At 34.6% G+C, this 15,178-nt stretch overlaps 2 protein-coding genes and 2 pseudogenes across 4 annotated transcripts; 1 reads left to right on the forward strand and 3 right to left on the reverse strand.

The window, feature by feature from the left end:
- Positions 1–3,836: 3,836 nt before the first annotated feature.
- LOC111306062 (uncharacterized) lies at positions 3,837–7,607 on the reverse strand. Its single transcript, XM_022903964.2, has 4 exons — positions 7,364–7,607; positions 5,288–5,399; positions 5,095–5,170; positions 3,837–4,930 (listed from the first exon to the last, which is right to left on the reverse strand). Exons 1-4 carry the CDS (start codon positions 7,408–7,410, stop codon positions 4,209–4,211), a joined length of 957 nt encoding a protein of 318 aa, XP_022759699.2. The 5' UTR covers positions 7,411–7,607; the 3' UTR covers positions 3,837–4,208.
- Positions 7,608–7,720: 113 nt separating this feature from the next.
- Positions 7,721–9,609, reverse strand: LOC111305094 (dephospho-CoA kinase-like; annotated as a pseudogene). Its single transcript, XR_016331162.1, has 3 exons — positions 9,232–9,609; positions 8,955–9,114; positions 7,721–8,445 (listed from the first exon to the last, which is right to left on the reverse strand). The product of XR_016331162.1 is annotated as a dephospho-CoA kinase-like (transcript).
- A 324-nt stretch (positions 9,610–9,933) lies between these two features.
- Positions 9,934–12,010, forward strand: LOC111305093 (pentatricopeptide repeat-containing protein At2g22410, mitochondrial-like). The gene has a single exon (XM_022902289.2). The coding sequence runs from the start codon at positions 9,934–9,936 to the stop codon at positions 11,338–11,340; it is 1,407 nt and encodes a 468-aa protein (XP_022758024.1). The 3' UTR covers positions 11,341–12,010.
- A 715-nt stretch (positions 12,011–12,725) lies between these two features.
- LOC111305095 (dephospho-CoA kinase-like) lies at positions 12,726–15,176 on the reverse strand (annotated as a pseudogene). Its single transcript, XR_016331163.1, has 5 exons — positions 14,943–15,176; positions 14,704–14,826; positions 13,348–14,191; positions 13,115–13,257; positions 12,726–13,030 (listed from the first exon to the last, which is right to left on the reverse strand). The product of XR_016331163.1 is annotated as a dephospho-CoA kinase-like (transcript).
- Between the last annotated feature and the right edge of the window lie 2 nt (positions 15,177–15,178).

Here is a 15,178-nt window from a genome sequence, read left to right on the forward strand (position 1 = left end):
ATTAAATAATGATATAATTTATTAATATATGATAATCTAAAAAATATAACACAATTATATAATAAAATACAATATAAAAAATAATTTAATTTAAAATTTTATCAATAATTATATATATTTAATAAAATAAAAAATATATATTTCATATTTTTAAATTATAATATATATCATTTTTATTTAAAATAAAACATAAATAAATAAATTTTAATATTTTATACCATATAAATATATAAATTTCCCTACTCGCCATAACATGACAGCTCGACAGTGACGTTGACGGGGCTTAGCTTTAATTCTTCCCACCTCCCAAAAAAGAAAAAAAGAAAAACCTGATTCTTTAAAAAGAATTCATGGCGCGTCATTTAAGCTAGATGATGTGGCCACTACATCATACGTGGCAAGCCACATCACCATTATGCTATTTAATAAAATAAAAAAGCTAGATGATTGAAACGTTACATTTGGTAGTTAATTAGATAATTAAAATAAAAACTAAAAGGATCAAAATTGAATTATCAACTGCGTAATTTATTGAACAAAAATTCTTTTCCAAGCATGATATTACGAATTTGAATGTCAGAGGAAAGCAACCACTTAAACTAGCTTGGCTTACATAATTTTTTGATGTGATCATATAAGTGTAATATTGTACTAAAGAAAAAGTGATATTATTTAAAGAAATTATTTTAATAATTGTCAATATTTTTTAAAAAATTTTACAGTTAATTTTACAAGTTAGATTAGTAGGATGATGCATATTTTTCAAAATATATTTAAAAATAAATAAAAATTAATTTAAAAAATTAGATATGTGTTATCTCATAATTTTATTTAAGAAATTAAAAATTGACACTAACAATATATTAAATACTAACTATATTATTTAAAATTATTTAATATATAATTTATGATAATAATTTTGCATTAAATACAAATTTAATAATTTTATTTATGATTTTCAATGCATTAAGTGATGATATTTATAAATATAAATATATATATGTATAATGTTTTTAAAACGCTCGTTAATAGAATAAAAAAAAGTATAGATTATATGGTCATTTAATTAGGTTCTATCTTTACTCCTGCCAATTTTCTCCAAGGGAATTTTTTATGATTTTAGCAGATTATTACTTTGTTTTTTTTTTTTTTTTTTTCCTTTTTCCTGTTTGTTAACGATTTTTGCAGATTACTGAAAGGGGCACTGTAGGGCCCATGATTTTATATTTGGGTCCAGCGATAACCTCGTTGGATACAAGTTGAGCCCTTTGGTGATTCATAAAGTTCAAAACAAAGTCTACAAATATAGAGACAAGGCTTAACGTCAAAGCCCGAGTACTCCGACGATCAAATGGGCTTTCATTGCGTCCAAAACAATGAATATACAGTTATACACAAAAAAGAAATAATCATTTTTTTTTTTTGTTTTTAGGAGAAATTAATTGCTTTTTTTACCCTAAATCAAAGGGAGCATTTCACTCACAAATCAGTCACAATTTAAAATCATCCGGGGTCCATCAAATATTAATTTAAAACTGATATTTATAAGTGATAAATTTTTGCATAATTTTTTTATTGTGATTGAACAATAATAATATTATAATAAAAAGAATATAATAATAATATTATAATTTTTTTATTGTCAAATAGAAATATAGTATATGAAAGTGCCCAAATTGTTGAACTTTTTATAATTTTTTGAACAAAAAAGTTTAGAATGATTGACTTTCTCATTTAAAAATCGCATACTTCAGAAAAATTTTATATTTGATTTATAAACCATCCACCAAAAAAAAAAAAACTGATAATGTAATTCAAATTTAATTAATCATAGAAATAAAACCTTCAAATATTATCAACTCAACCGACCCAAGTGACAAAAACTTAACGCAGAATCCAGTGGTCCAAATAAGGAAGTGGTCGAAAATGTTCCCGTCCCTTTGTTTTAGTGGCTCGGTCAAGATTCCATTCATTAAGCTATTTGGTGGTGGCATGAAACTAGTACTCCCACTACTCTATTAACTCGTGACCTCCTATTTTAGAAAAAGAGATCCCTCACTTGTGGGGCGGCATTTACACATCTCACCCACAAAACAGATAAATTGGTGGGTGGGTGAGTAGCCATTGGATTGAATCATATTATAAGCTGGGATGCATGTATTGATGTACAATTTTTATTGTCCTCTTTGATTCCCATCAATCTTTGTAATTAATTCTTATCCATAAGCATACCGCCATAAAATTTTAAGTTGTCTATCAATCGATGAGCCATACAAAGTGCAACAGCATATTTTTCTTGTCCAATAGCTTTTGTGTTTTACTTTAATTTTTGTTAGCAAATGCATGATTAACCATAAATAATTGCAAGATCCTCGGGATTGAATAAAAATCTAGGGAGAATTCTCCATTGATGCAAAGGTTAATTTTACCAAGAAAACTCTCCATTATATTAATTACCTCATTAAGTCTTTCTCCTCTATGATCTATGATTCACACATTTTAATGTGGTTGCCAATATTAGTATGTTATCCAGAACATAATAAGTAGTATTTCTCATGGAACTTGCTACAACAAGTTAATTATAACCAAGGAAAGAGAAAGGCGTCTCATTTGGTCGGTGAGAGAAAGAACAAATCTATGAAATGTGTCTGCTTTTGACCTAGATACCCTTTGCACTGATTTCTCCTTTGTTATTATGAACTGTCCTATACATTAGCGTCCCAGTTCATTTCTATTTCTGCTTTCACGTCGAAAATCTTACAAGATCTTTATTTTGTCCTTTCGGTTAATCTTACGATATCTTTAATTTATCAAACATTAAAGGAAAAAAGATGTGGTGTTGAAGCTTGTGAATCATGTGGATATGATTCAAGATTATATCGCAGTTTGCATTCATGTGAGCAAAGAGCAAATCAGTCATATGTTTGCAGGGATGGTATGGAGTTTGAACCAGTCGGGAGAGGAAAGTATAAGCATATACATTGTATTATTCCCCAATTTTCCTTCCAAGATATGAAAAGAAAGTATAACTCACCATGAATATTCTGCTTCAGATAAAAAAGGTAAGATAGTGGGGATATGAGATCTGCTATATAACCATTTAGAAAGTTATGATTGGGGTTTCAGGTTCTCCCTTTCTCCTTTTCATAATTGAAGCAAAAACTTATTTCAAATAGTTGGTGAAAGCTGCTTTTCACACTTTACTTACTTTTATTCTTGTTATGTATGGTATAATCCAAATTTAAACATGGTTTTTAGGGTTTGATTGGCTTAACTGAAATTTTGGGTGGATAAATAAAGAACAGATAGTTTAGTGATACTGAATGGATGTCAGAGTTAAAAATCTTAAATTTGATTCCCAATCTAGTCCAAAAGATTAAAAAAAAAAAGTAAAAAAGGTAATATGTATTGACAATTTATCACAATCTTCAACATAAATTAATTAATCGATTAAACAGTCAATTCCTATAAAACGTCCCTAAGAATTGTAGCAGTACTTCTAAAGTTTTGATTTCAAAGTCTAGCAATTAAACAAGCTTTTTTTCCTCTGGGAGAAGTGGGAATCTGCTAATATGCCTCCATGTTGAAAGCAAAAGGCATGCATACAATAGGAAGATGCTTTAACCAAAGAAAAATGCACTTCCAAAGATATACCGGCACTAGTCTTCATCACAGTTGCTGCTTCATGTATTTTAAAAGAAGTTTTTTGTTTTTTTTTTTTTTATAAAGAAAGTCCAATAAAAAGAAATCGAAAATCTTCAATTCAGTCTTTTTCCGCTTTAATTAATGAGAAAATGAGGTATAGGAAGAGAGGGACCAACATTAAACAAAAAAAAAATCTTCTTTACTCATAAGAAAGAGGGAAAGGGAGAGATTTTGAGGTCCTACAATAAGCAAATACCAAACCCCTAAAAGCCTGAATTAAACCCCTGCGCTGAACGAGACCCAAAAAACAGTAGCAAATTACGGAGAAGCTAGATAACGACAACCTAGTCTGTACAACTATATATAAAAACCATCCAAACCCCAATAAAAAGTAAAACCCACTTTTTTTTTTCCTAGCGAAATAGTGTACTGTAGTTTTTTTTTTTTTTTTTTTTGCTTTTTGTTTGCATCTTCCAAAATTAATCCTTCCTATCCCCTCTCCATTAAACGGTACACCTTATAATACTAACATAAACATGTACTCCTTTTCTTCAATGTCTCGTTCACATGATCGAGCAGCCACCTTGTTCATCATCATAATCGTAATAATCATCTTCATTGATTTTTTCGATTGGATCAGACGGTGGAGCTGGTGGTCCGTTTTCATTAAAAAGGACGGTAGGGGTATAAAATGAGGAGCCTGAGCTAGGATAAGTGGTGTTATGACTTACTCCATACAATGGAGGTCCATAGCACATATGTGAGAATGGATACATAGGCTGATTTGGAGGGCTTAGATTGATTGATGTCATAGGTGGGGCCTGGTCTGGATGGGCCAGAGGTAATAGAGTGTCGCCGGATGCATCACCATTGGGACCAGGGTTGCCTTTCTGCCCTTTCTTTTTCTTCTTTTTAGCTCCATTACTACCACCTCCAGAACTTTCGGCAGTGTCTGGTTCCTCGCTTTCACCTCCCATTTGGTCCCCTGTTGGAGGCTGGTCATCTCTAGCAGAACCTTTAACACCACCCGCACCACCATTTTTGGCAGCGGCTAATTCAGGATTCTCTGCTGAGTTATTGTTTGGGTCATGATTATCACCAGCTTCTTCCTCGTCTTTTTGTTTCTCATTGTTCTTCGGTTTTCCAGGCTTTTTCTCTTTCTTTTCCGGCCAAAGCTCAACGTATTTTCTTGACTTGGTCAGCTTCTTGATGAGCGTTTCTGCATCCACGCTGCCAGTAACTGTCACCTTGTGCTGTTGTGAATCTATGGTCGTCTCATAAACACCTGAAAGAAAAGATTAATAACGTGAAAAACTTAAGAGAACTTTCATTAATTTTGTTATTAATTAGTAATACTTAATAGGTAAGGACATATAGCTTTGCCCTCCTGATGTAACCAAAAAAAAAAAATTATTTATACGAGCAATATATAATATAATACATATATACCATCAATTGCTTGAAGAACTTTCTTGACTTTCTTCTTGCAGCCTTCACAATGGATGAATACTTTCAAAACCCATGTCTATAAAACAGTAAAGACGGGAGTCAACTAATATAGAAAATATTAAACAAATAAGGCAGTGTTGGTGTACCAGAAATCGGCGAAGGAAGAAATATTTTGTAGATATATATGTCTCACCTTATACTTCAGTGCTCCAGAAGCACCTTGATCAGCTGCTTTAGTTGCCATCTCAGAGAGAGAGAGAGAGAGAGAGAAAGGACAGGAGTGTCGATAGATGGTGGGCGAACGCCTTTATAGAAGAAAATGAGAAAGATTGGGAGTTTAAAAAAAAAGTAGTAGTACTAGAGAAAAGCAATACACAATGCAATATTTGGTGTGAATTGCATGCTCACGAGCTTAATCACGTGACTCTCTATTTTCTATGGCTTACTTAACTTCTGTTGCCTGGCTCAGATTGATTACTTAATTAGCACTGTTTTAAACCTTAAACAGCCAAATTAAGAGTGGCTAATGACTTTTGGCAAATTACTGGCTGTGCTTTTTGATAGGTAATAACAAAATCACAATATTGCATCCTTGCAAACAGTTTGTTTTTGTCGGTTTAGAAAATTAATTCCTTGGTGAATTTACTTTTTACTTCACTTTCTATGGATTTTAGACTTCTGCCAGAAAGAAGCAAAAGTTTAATAGTATAGTAATAAATAATTGAGCAACTTTCTTTCCAAAAGGCTGGGACAGGACATAATCCTAATCTCGTTTTACCCCCTTCCAAACCTAAACATCCAACTTTTATCACAGCAAATCCAATTGAAGAAACCCCCCCCCCCCCCCCCCCCTTTCACCGTACCAATTATTATAGTCTTGGAACTACCAAATTTGAATTATCATCATTTCAATTAATTCTGATTCTGATGAGTCAATCTTCTAATTCATGGCACTTCACCATCTCCGACTACCATAATAAAACCACTGGCTATGACTTGATTCATATTTGATTTGTAAGTCTCTTCAACATGAAATAAATTGACCCAATTAATCTTATTAGACACCAATATAATCCCCTGTTAACTGTGTTTAGTCTTTAAATACCACCGAATTCATACGGTTAATGACCCAGAAAGGGTAGTTAAAACCTCACATATAAATATACATATATAAATATCTACTGCTTTCTCATAGGCGGCCGGTTGGCAGGGACCATTATGATTTGCCATCTCCCTCCCAACACGTATTTATATTGTCCAACAATCTGCCAGACACGTTTATTTCACATGCCACAAATTACTCAGATCATAAACCCAGACATAAAACAACAGGTGTTCCCTCCCTTTTCCCATTTCTGTCTTGATAATTTAAACTATTAGTTATTATTCTCATTTATGTCAGACATCTCAATGAAAAGCCCAGAGCGTAACAATACAAAGATGATCTCTCAATTCGTCTACTTCATGCTTTCAACATGAAAATATACTTAATAGAAAAAGGAATTAACAAAGTTATCTACAGAATAAATTATATAGCCATTGCAAACTTGCCAGCTCTGAACTAATCCACTACAAGCAACTTTTTAACTGGTTATGCTTTCTAGTAACACATCTCTATATGGAAATAAAAAGAAAACAACCTTCACTAAGCAATTGGCACTTGGTATATATTATCTCAAAAATGAGGACAAGAAACTTTCATGGACTTTCTAAATCAGCACCCAATTCTCTAATAAAACCTAATCTCCCACTTTGTTTAAGCCAATGGCTCTGCCTGAATTTTATGGGTAGTGTGATTTGTGAGAACACTTGGCACTCAAAATAGTACTTGCTTTTATGTCCCTTGTACATAACTAATGCAAAAGGAAAATGTTTAAAGTCTGTCATCCGAATCTCAAAAGAAGAAATCAATAAAATCTGATGGCAACAGTAACCTTATTGCGGTACACAACCTCACTGAGGGGGACTTATCTCAGGAGTGGACCACTCATGGTAAAGAAAAACTGGAAAAAGTCACATTGCTAAAAGTTTTAGTATTCAACTTGACCAAATGAAGCAATAGGATAAGTCAAGGCAGTAAATTGTGAAGCATATTAAAATTGGGAAGTATAACTCAATTAAGGACTATCAGGGACGACCAATGCAAAAGTAGAGAACAATCAAATCATAAAACAAGGCAATTCAAAAATGTAGTAGTAAAATTCGAGTATGTTATTGAAGTAAAAACAGATGAATCACATTCACTTATCATGGGGATAGAGAAACTTACACAATCAATCTTAGAAAGTAATCTGCAGCCAAGGATGCATTGTGCATGAGTTAATAGCAAGCAAAATACCAGTGCCCCTGGAGAATTATGGAACCAAGCAAGCTGAAATACTTTTCCACTACAATCAATGAAATCTCTTCAGCCTGGTGTGAACCCATTAAGGCTGCATCAGCAACAAACAAGTATCTACTTCCATGGTCCTAAAATATTAAAAGGAAAAAAAAATTCCTTACCAATCCCTTCTAGAGTATGCAAATCCTTAGAAACAAGTTCAACCTTACATCAGTTGTCCTTGGTCTCAGTGACAATATTGTCATTCACATCTAAAAGTAATAAATGATTATTCATACAAAGAAATTTAAACAGAAAGTTTGAGAGTAACTCTTAGTTTCTTGGTATAAAAATCATTCTGTTACACAAAAAGCCACTTCAATATTTACAAGTAAGCAATCAAAAGAAAATCAACTACATTCTACAACCTTAAGTAAAAGGTGCAGTAGTGAATTCTCATGCATAAAATTGGCAAGGAATAAGTGCCATTCATCTTATTTGCTGTCATGTAAAACTACAACGATATCACTTCCTGTCATCAAGAATAGACAAGTTTGAAACCACAAGTTGGTGGTGATTGTAGCACCTATAAATTACTAAAAATTCTCTTGCCTGCAAGAACACCTATTACCACACCAAGAAGAGCTGACAAGGCTCCCTCCCTTGAAAGCCAGAATTCAGTCCATGTCAAGGGCCTTTTGACCTGCAAGAGTACCTCCCTGAACCTTTCCTGCAAGTCCTGAAGTGATCCAGTGTTATCTATCACTATGTCTGCTTGGCTCCTCTTCAAATCTAGAGACATCTGAGCATTTATCCTATTTTTGGCATCCTCCTCTGTCGATTTATCTCTTTCCATAAGTCGTCGAAGCTGTGTTTCAGGATCTACCCAGACAATAACAATGGGTTTTGTCCACTTATCCATCTTGGCCTCAAACAATAATGGGATGTCAAGAACGATTACCTTATGACCTTTTATCCATAGCTGCAGAATTTCTACAAAGATGCCATAAGATATATAGGGAGCCAATAACCTACAAGAAGAAAATTAACCAAAATTTGAAATCAATATAATCCGCAACTTCATGACAAGGTAAATGATGATACATAATCTAGCCTCCGTGCAGATAACCTCCAGGCTCTGGGCATAATGGACACTACATTCCCGACATTTAGCCTGGGTAAAATGAAACATCTAAGAAATAGAATTTGACCAGCACGACTTACGGATAAGAGGGCAACATAAATTCCAATTGCCTTTAAATAGTTAAAAGCAATCTCCTAGGTGATCATGATATCAATTTGCTATAACATCAGCGCCATAAGGGAGTAGTTGAGAAAACCATGTATATAAGCAACTTAAAAGAAGACCAAATTTTACACTAAAAATTGGATCATATTTTGCATTTTGAAGGCAAAATTCCAACCTCCATGACTAGTAGACTACCAGAAAAAGTATAGAGAAACAACGTCTTTAAAGCTATTCCAAATACTAAGCTGACCAAAAAAAAAAAAAAAAAAACGAAAATTATAGAAAATTTACCGATTAAGGAGTTGACGTTTGGAGGCATCAGAGAAGACGATTCGGCCCAATTTCAAACGATCGACTTGTCCATCATCTTGAAAAATGTCCGGCCCAAATGCGGCAACCACCTTTTTGTACCCGCCGGTTTGTACCCGCCGGTGCCCTTCTTCAACACATCCTGCAAAACCAGAACTAATAGTACTAGTTAAAAATGTAATCTTTGACTTCGTCGAACAGGTGGTGGGCAAAAAAGAAAACGAAAATAAAATAATGAAGTGAAGAAATGGAAGAGTACACGAGCGATGACGTCAGCATCGACAACGGGAATGTTGTTGTACTTGAACATGGAAAAGACTGTAGTCTTCCCTGATGCAATCCCTCCGGTTAGCCCTACTATCCTCATTTTCACTCAACCTCTTTCCTCCCTGCTTCAGTCCTTTGATGAGTCTCCTGTTTCCTTCGCGGTCTAACTTCCCTGTTAATAATAATAAAGATGACGTAAAGTTGCTTTTTCAAGTTAGAACTTAACGGGTTATTAACGCTGTGCTGATCTGGTTTTGTTGTATAATTGTATCCTCCCACGGGACTGACGGGGTTTCGATTCCCCGGGTGCACAATTTTTTATTAGACTTTTTTTTGTTTTTATAGTACTTTGTTGTTTGGTTTCTTGGAAATGAACTCGAATACGCATTCTACCTACGGTGGAATTCCCGCTACGACCGCTTGCAGTTCCGTTCTGTCCTAACACTGCTAGAAACCAGCGACCAAAAGCGAAATAAGAAAAACAAAAGTGGGAGATCAATTCACGGTTTTAGAACTTTTTGCCCTGCCCATTGAAAGTTTCCTTTGTGGTCGATTCAGTACTTTGCTGTTTTTTTAAATCAATTCACAGCTAATATGTGTAGTTGGTTTTCTTTTTTTTTTTTTTTTCATTTTCCTTTGGTTGGGTTTTAATTAATTTTCTCGGCCACCAAAACAGAAACATTAACCTGAAACAATGGCATCGTATTCAAACAGAATCCTTCACTTGATAAACGCCTCCACTTCTCCTTCTCACATTCATCAGATCCAAGCCCAATTCATTCTCCGAAATCTCCTCAAAAACCACTTCATAGCTCACCATTTCATCAATTCCTGCAACTCTTTAGGCCTTTTAAATGAAGCCCACGCCATCCTCGTCCTTTCAAAACCTCCCGCTCACATCTTCATTTACAATTCCCTCTTTAGAGCTTTCTCCCACTCTAAAACCCCAGATCTCCCTTTTTCTTTATATACCCACATGCAAAACGCCTTCGTTTTGCCCAATAACTACACCTTCCCTTTCCTTCTAAAGTCATTAGCCGACTTCCACCAGCTCCAGAAAGGCCAAATGGTTCAGACCCATGTCATAAAATTGGGTCATTTCCATGACATTTATGTACAAAATTCCCTAATGAATCTCTATGGATCGTCTGGTGAAATGGGTTTCTGTCGCCAAGTGTTTGATGAAATGCATAACAAAGATGTTGTTTCGTGGACTATTTTGATTACTGGGTTTAGAAATGTTAAAAGATATGATGATGCTTTGATTGCATTTGAGCAAATGCAATATGCTGGTGTGTTACCTAATAGGGTAACTATGGTGAATGCATTGGGTGCCTGTGGTAGTTTTGGTGCTATTGAAATGGGGGTTTGGATTCATGATTTTATAAGGAAAAAGGGGTGGGAATTGGATATGATTTTAGGGACTGCTTTGATCGATATGTATGCAAAATGTGGAAGGATTGAAGAAGGGTTGAGAGTTTTCCATAGCATGAAAGAAAAGAATAATTTTACATGGAATGCAGTTATTAACGGTCTAGCTTTAGCTAAAAATGGGGAGCAGGCGGTTTGGTGGTTTAATAGGATGGAACGAGAAGGGTTTAAGATTGATGATGTAACTTTAGTTGGAGTGCTTTCCGCTTGCAGTCATTCGGGTTTGGTTGATACAGGTCGAAAAATATTCAGTTTTCTAGTTGAAGGGAGGTATGGATTTTTGCCTGGTGTAAAACATTATGCATGTATAATTGATCTCTTGGCACGTGTAGGATGTCTTGATGATGCTTTTAGATTTATCCAGGAAATGCCTTTTGAGCCTACGAGGTCCATATGGGGATCATTGCTGGCTGGTTGTAGAACTCATGGAAATTTGGAATTGAGTGAGATTGCTGCTAAGAAACTTGTGGAGTTGGAGCCGGAAAATAGCGCTTACTATGTTGTGTTGTCCAACTTGTATGCAGCTATGGGGAGATGGGATGATGCTGAGAAAGTGAGAGCATTGATGAAAGAGAGGGGATTGAAGAAGGACCTTGGTTTTAGCTCTGTGGAATCGGAACCCCAGGAACAGGTTTATGAACTATTAGCAGACGCACAGCAAACCCCTTAACATGCCTGTCAATTGTCTAGAATGATCTTACTCCCCTTCGATCCTTCATAAAGGAGTAAACGTTTGCTTTGCTTGGGCGGAGTCCTGAATCTGGGTTATGAGGCTACTGTGCTTTCCGTTTAAGGTTGATATGCTTCTCCATGACAACAAATGTATAGCCAAGGATGGTAAATCCTAATCTGTTCAATTTACGACTATATGGCAATGGACAATATTCTTCGCAGCTGTTTTGGAGGAATGCACTCAAGCCGTTTGTAGTGAATATCATGAATCCATCACGTCTCATTCGACCGTCTGCCCACTCTGAGCAACATTATCTCCTCAAGGCAAAGGATTCCCTGAATTTTATGCGCATGAAACGTGATACTCGAACCTCACCGTAGAGCTTCAGACTGCTTGAACGTTAATAAGTTGAAATAATTGAGATTCTTGAGCTATTGTTTACAATCAAAATAGGCACCTATTGCTTACATGATATTCATATTGAATTTTGTATTGATGTATTTATTGAGATTTACAAGATGTGGTCTAGGGATTTGAAGAAAAAAAAATACTAATGAAAATTTATGGTAAAAATTGGAAACGTTGAATGATACTTCACAATACATGAGTATTACTTTATGTATATTGATATTTTACCAAGTATAAATTCATAAATATGATTTATGTATAGATTAGTGAATCTTTAAGGATGTCTAGAATGAGTTACATCATAATTTACTTAAATTTGATAATTCATATATTCTAACGTATTTTTTTATGTCAAATACATATAAAATATAAAAATTATCACATCTCGTATCAATAAATTAAATTTAAAATATATTTTTTAATTTTTATTAAATTCATATATAATTTTTATCAATTTTAAATTATATCGATTTTATATTTTGATTTAAATAGATTTTTTTTCTTTTGTATTATTTGTCACGTCTAAGTTTATACCGTGCTTTCCCAATCCAAATATATTAAAAATAAAATCATCATATCTTAAACAGTTTTGGGGCCCAACACTGTAACCCTTAAATTAAAAGAAGAAAAGTAACATTGGGCCTGTGCAGTAGGGTTGAAGTCCAATTACTTATGGATTTAGATTTCCACAGTTTTTCTGATTTTAAGCTCCAAAAAGAGCATTCATATATATATACATATAGAAGCATAACATCTCCAAACTGAAGCTGTAAGGACTTGACACAGAAATTAAAGTACAAGATATTATATTAAATAAGCTACTTCGCTGTTCTACAAATGGCCATCAAATATATCAAGCTGTAGTTTGGGGCCAAAATCCCAATCTCTAATTTCTTGGTTAAAATAATAATTTTTTAAAAAACATTTATTATTTTATTTAAATAAATTTTTATATTTTTATTGTACACAAATAAATCTTTAAGTTTTAATATGCATTTAAATAACACGAAATGTTTACCAATACATTTCCAGTACCAGAGAAAGAGAGAAAATTAAACGTTGTAAGAGCTGTTAATTATTTCATTTACTTACACTGAGGGAAAGAAAAGATTCCTTTTTATGTTCAGCAGCACCCAACTTAACAGGAACCAAGTCTAATTCAAGCCTTTTCTCCTTGAGGACTGAAAGAACCCTCATCGTAGATGTTGAGAAAGGGTTTCCATGTACTTTGAGGACTCCCATGATTGATTGCCCAACTCTAATTTGATCAACAAGTTAACTGCAAGATACTAAAATTCGAGTATGTTATTGAAGCAAAAACAGATGAATCACATTCCCCTATCAGGGGGAAAAAGAAACTTACACAATCAATCTTAGAAAGTAATCTGCAGCCAAGGATGCACTGTGCATGAGTTAATAGCAAGTAAAATATCAGTGCCCCTGGAGAATTATGGAACCAAGCAAGCTGAAATACTTTTCCACCACAATCAATGAAATCTCTTCAGCCTGGTGTGAACACAATAAGGCTGCATTAGCAATAAACGAGTATCCACTTCCGTTGTCCTAAAATATTAAAAGGAAAAAAAAATTCCTTACCAATCCTTTCTGGAGCATGCAAATCCTCAGAACCAAGTTCAACCTTACATCCACTGTCCTTGGTCTCAGTGACAACATTGTCAGATTGAAAAGTAATAAATGATTATTCATACAGAGAAATTTAAACAGAAAGTTTGAGAGTAACAATTAGTTTCTTGGTAAAAAAATCATTCTGTTACACAAAAAGCCCCTTCAATATTTAGGTGTGAGCAACCAAAAGAAAACCAACTACATTCTACAACCTTAAGTAAAAGGTGCAGTAGTGAATTCTTATGCATAAAATTGGCAAGGAATAAGTGCCATTCATCTTATTTGCTGTCATGTAAAACTACAACAATATCACTTCCTGTCATCAAGAATAGACAAGTTTGAAGCCACAAGTTGGTGGTGATAGTGGTACCTATAAATTACCAAAAATTTTATTGCCTGCAAGAACACCTATCATCACACCAAGAAGAGCTGACAAGGCTCCCTCCCTTGAAAGCCAGAATTCAGTCCATGTCAAGGGCCCTTTGACCTGCAACAGTACCTCCCTGAACCTTTCCTGCAAGTCCTGAAGTGACCCAGTGTTATCTATCACTATGTCTGCTCGGCTCCTCTTCAAATCTAGAGACATCTGAGCATTTATCCTATTTTTGGCATCCTCCTCTGTTGATTTATCTCTTTCCATAAGTCGTCGAAGCTGTGTTTCAGGATCTACCCAGACAACAACAATGGGTTTTGTCCACTTATCCATCTTGGCCTCAAACAATAATGGAATGTCAAGAACGATTACCTTATGACCTTTTATCCGTAGCTCTAGAATTTCTAAAAAATGCCATAAGATATATAGAGAGCCAAAAACCTACAAGAAGAAAATTAACCAAAATTTGAATTCAATACAATCCGCAACTTCATGACAAGGTAAATGATGATGATACATAATCAAGCCTCCGTGCAGGTAACCTCCAGGCTCCGGGCATAAAAGACACTACATTTCCGACATTTAGCCTAGGTGAAATTAAACATCTAAGAAACAGAGTTTGACCAGCACGACTTAAGGATAAGAAGGCAATATAACTTCCAACTGCCTTTAAATCGTTAAAAGCAATCTCCTAGGTGATCATGATATCAATTGGCTATAACATCAGCGCCATAAGGGAGTAGTTGAGAAAACCATGTATATAAGCAACTTAAAGAAGACCAAATTTTACAATAAAAAGTGGATTAAATTTTGCATTTTGAAGGAAAAATTCCGACCTCCATGACTAGTAAACTACCAGAATAAGTACAGAGAAACACCGTCTTTAAAGCTATTCCAAATATTAAGCTGACTAAAAAATTAAATTAAAAAAAGAAAATTATAGAAAATTTTACCGATTAAGGAGTTGACGTTCGGCCCAATTTCAAACGATTGACTTGTCCATCATCTTGTAAAATGTCCGGCCCAAATGCGGCAACCACCTTTTTGTAACCGCCGGTGCCCTTCTTCAACACATCCTGCAAAACCAAAACTAATAGTACTAGTTAAAAATGTAATCTTTGGTTTCATCAAACAGGTGGTGGGCAAAAAAGGGAAAAAAAAAAGAGAACGAAGCAAAGAAAAGGAAGAGTACACGAGCGATGACGTCAGCATCCACGACGGGAATGTTGTTGTGCTTGAACATGGAAGAGACTGTACTCTTCCCTAATGCAATCCCTCCGGTTAGCCCTACCATCCCCATTTTCACTCAACTTCTTTCTTCCCTGCTTCAGTCCTTTGACAAGTCTCCTGTTTCCTTCGCCGTATACAAAATAAATAAAGGCCTTATATTGTCTTTTGAAGATGAAACTAATGAACAAAGGTGGCAAT

This window comes from Durio zibethinus, chromosome 21 (genome assembly GCF_047325235.1).
Source record: "Durio zibethinus cultivar Kanyao isolate XHJ-2024 chromosome 21, ASM4732523v1, whole genome shotgun sequence".
NCBI lineage: Eukaryota > Viridiplantae > Streptophyta > Magnoliopsida > Malvales > Malvaceae > Durio > Durio zibethinus.

Excerpts from the sequence above, each read along its gene's own strand:
- LOC111306062 (XM_022903964.2), bottom strand. The coding sequence starts at position 7,410 with ATGCACAATGCATCCTTGGCTGCAGATTACTTTCTAAGATTGATTGT. Across the intron at positions 5,400-7,363 it reads TACTTTCTAAGATTGATTGT|GCGTTCGCCCACCATCTATC; the intron begins GTAAGTTTCTCT and ends TCTTCTATAAAG. Across the intron at positions 5,171-5,287 it reads CTGGAGCACTGAAGTATAAG|ACATGGGTTTTGAAAGTATT; the intron begins GTGAGACATATA and ends ACTGTTTTATAG.
- LOC111305093 (XM_022902289.2), top strand. The coding sequence starts at position 9,934 with ATGGCATCGTATTCAAACAGAATCCTTCACTTGATAAACGCCTCCACT.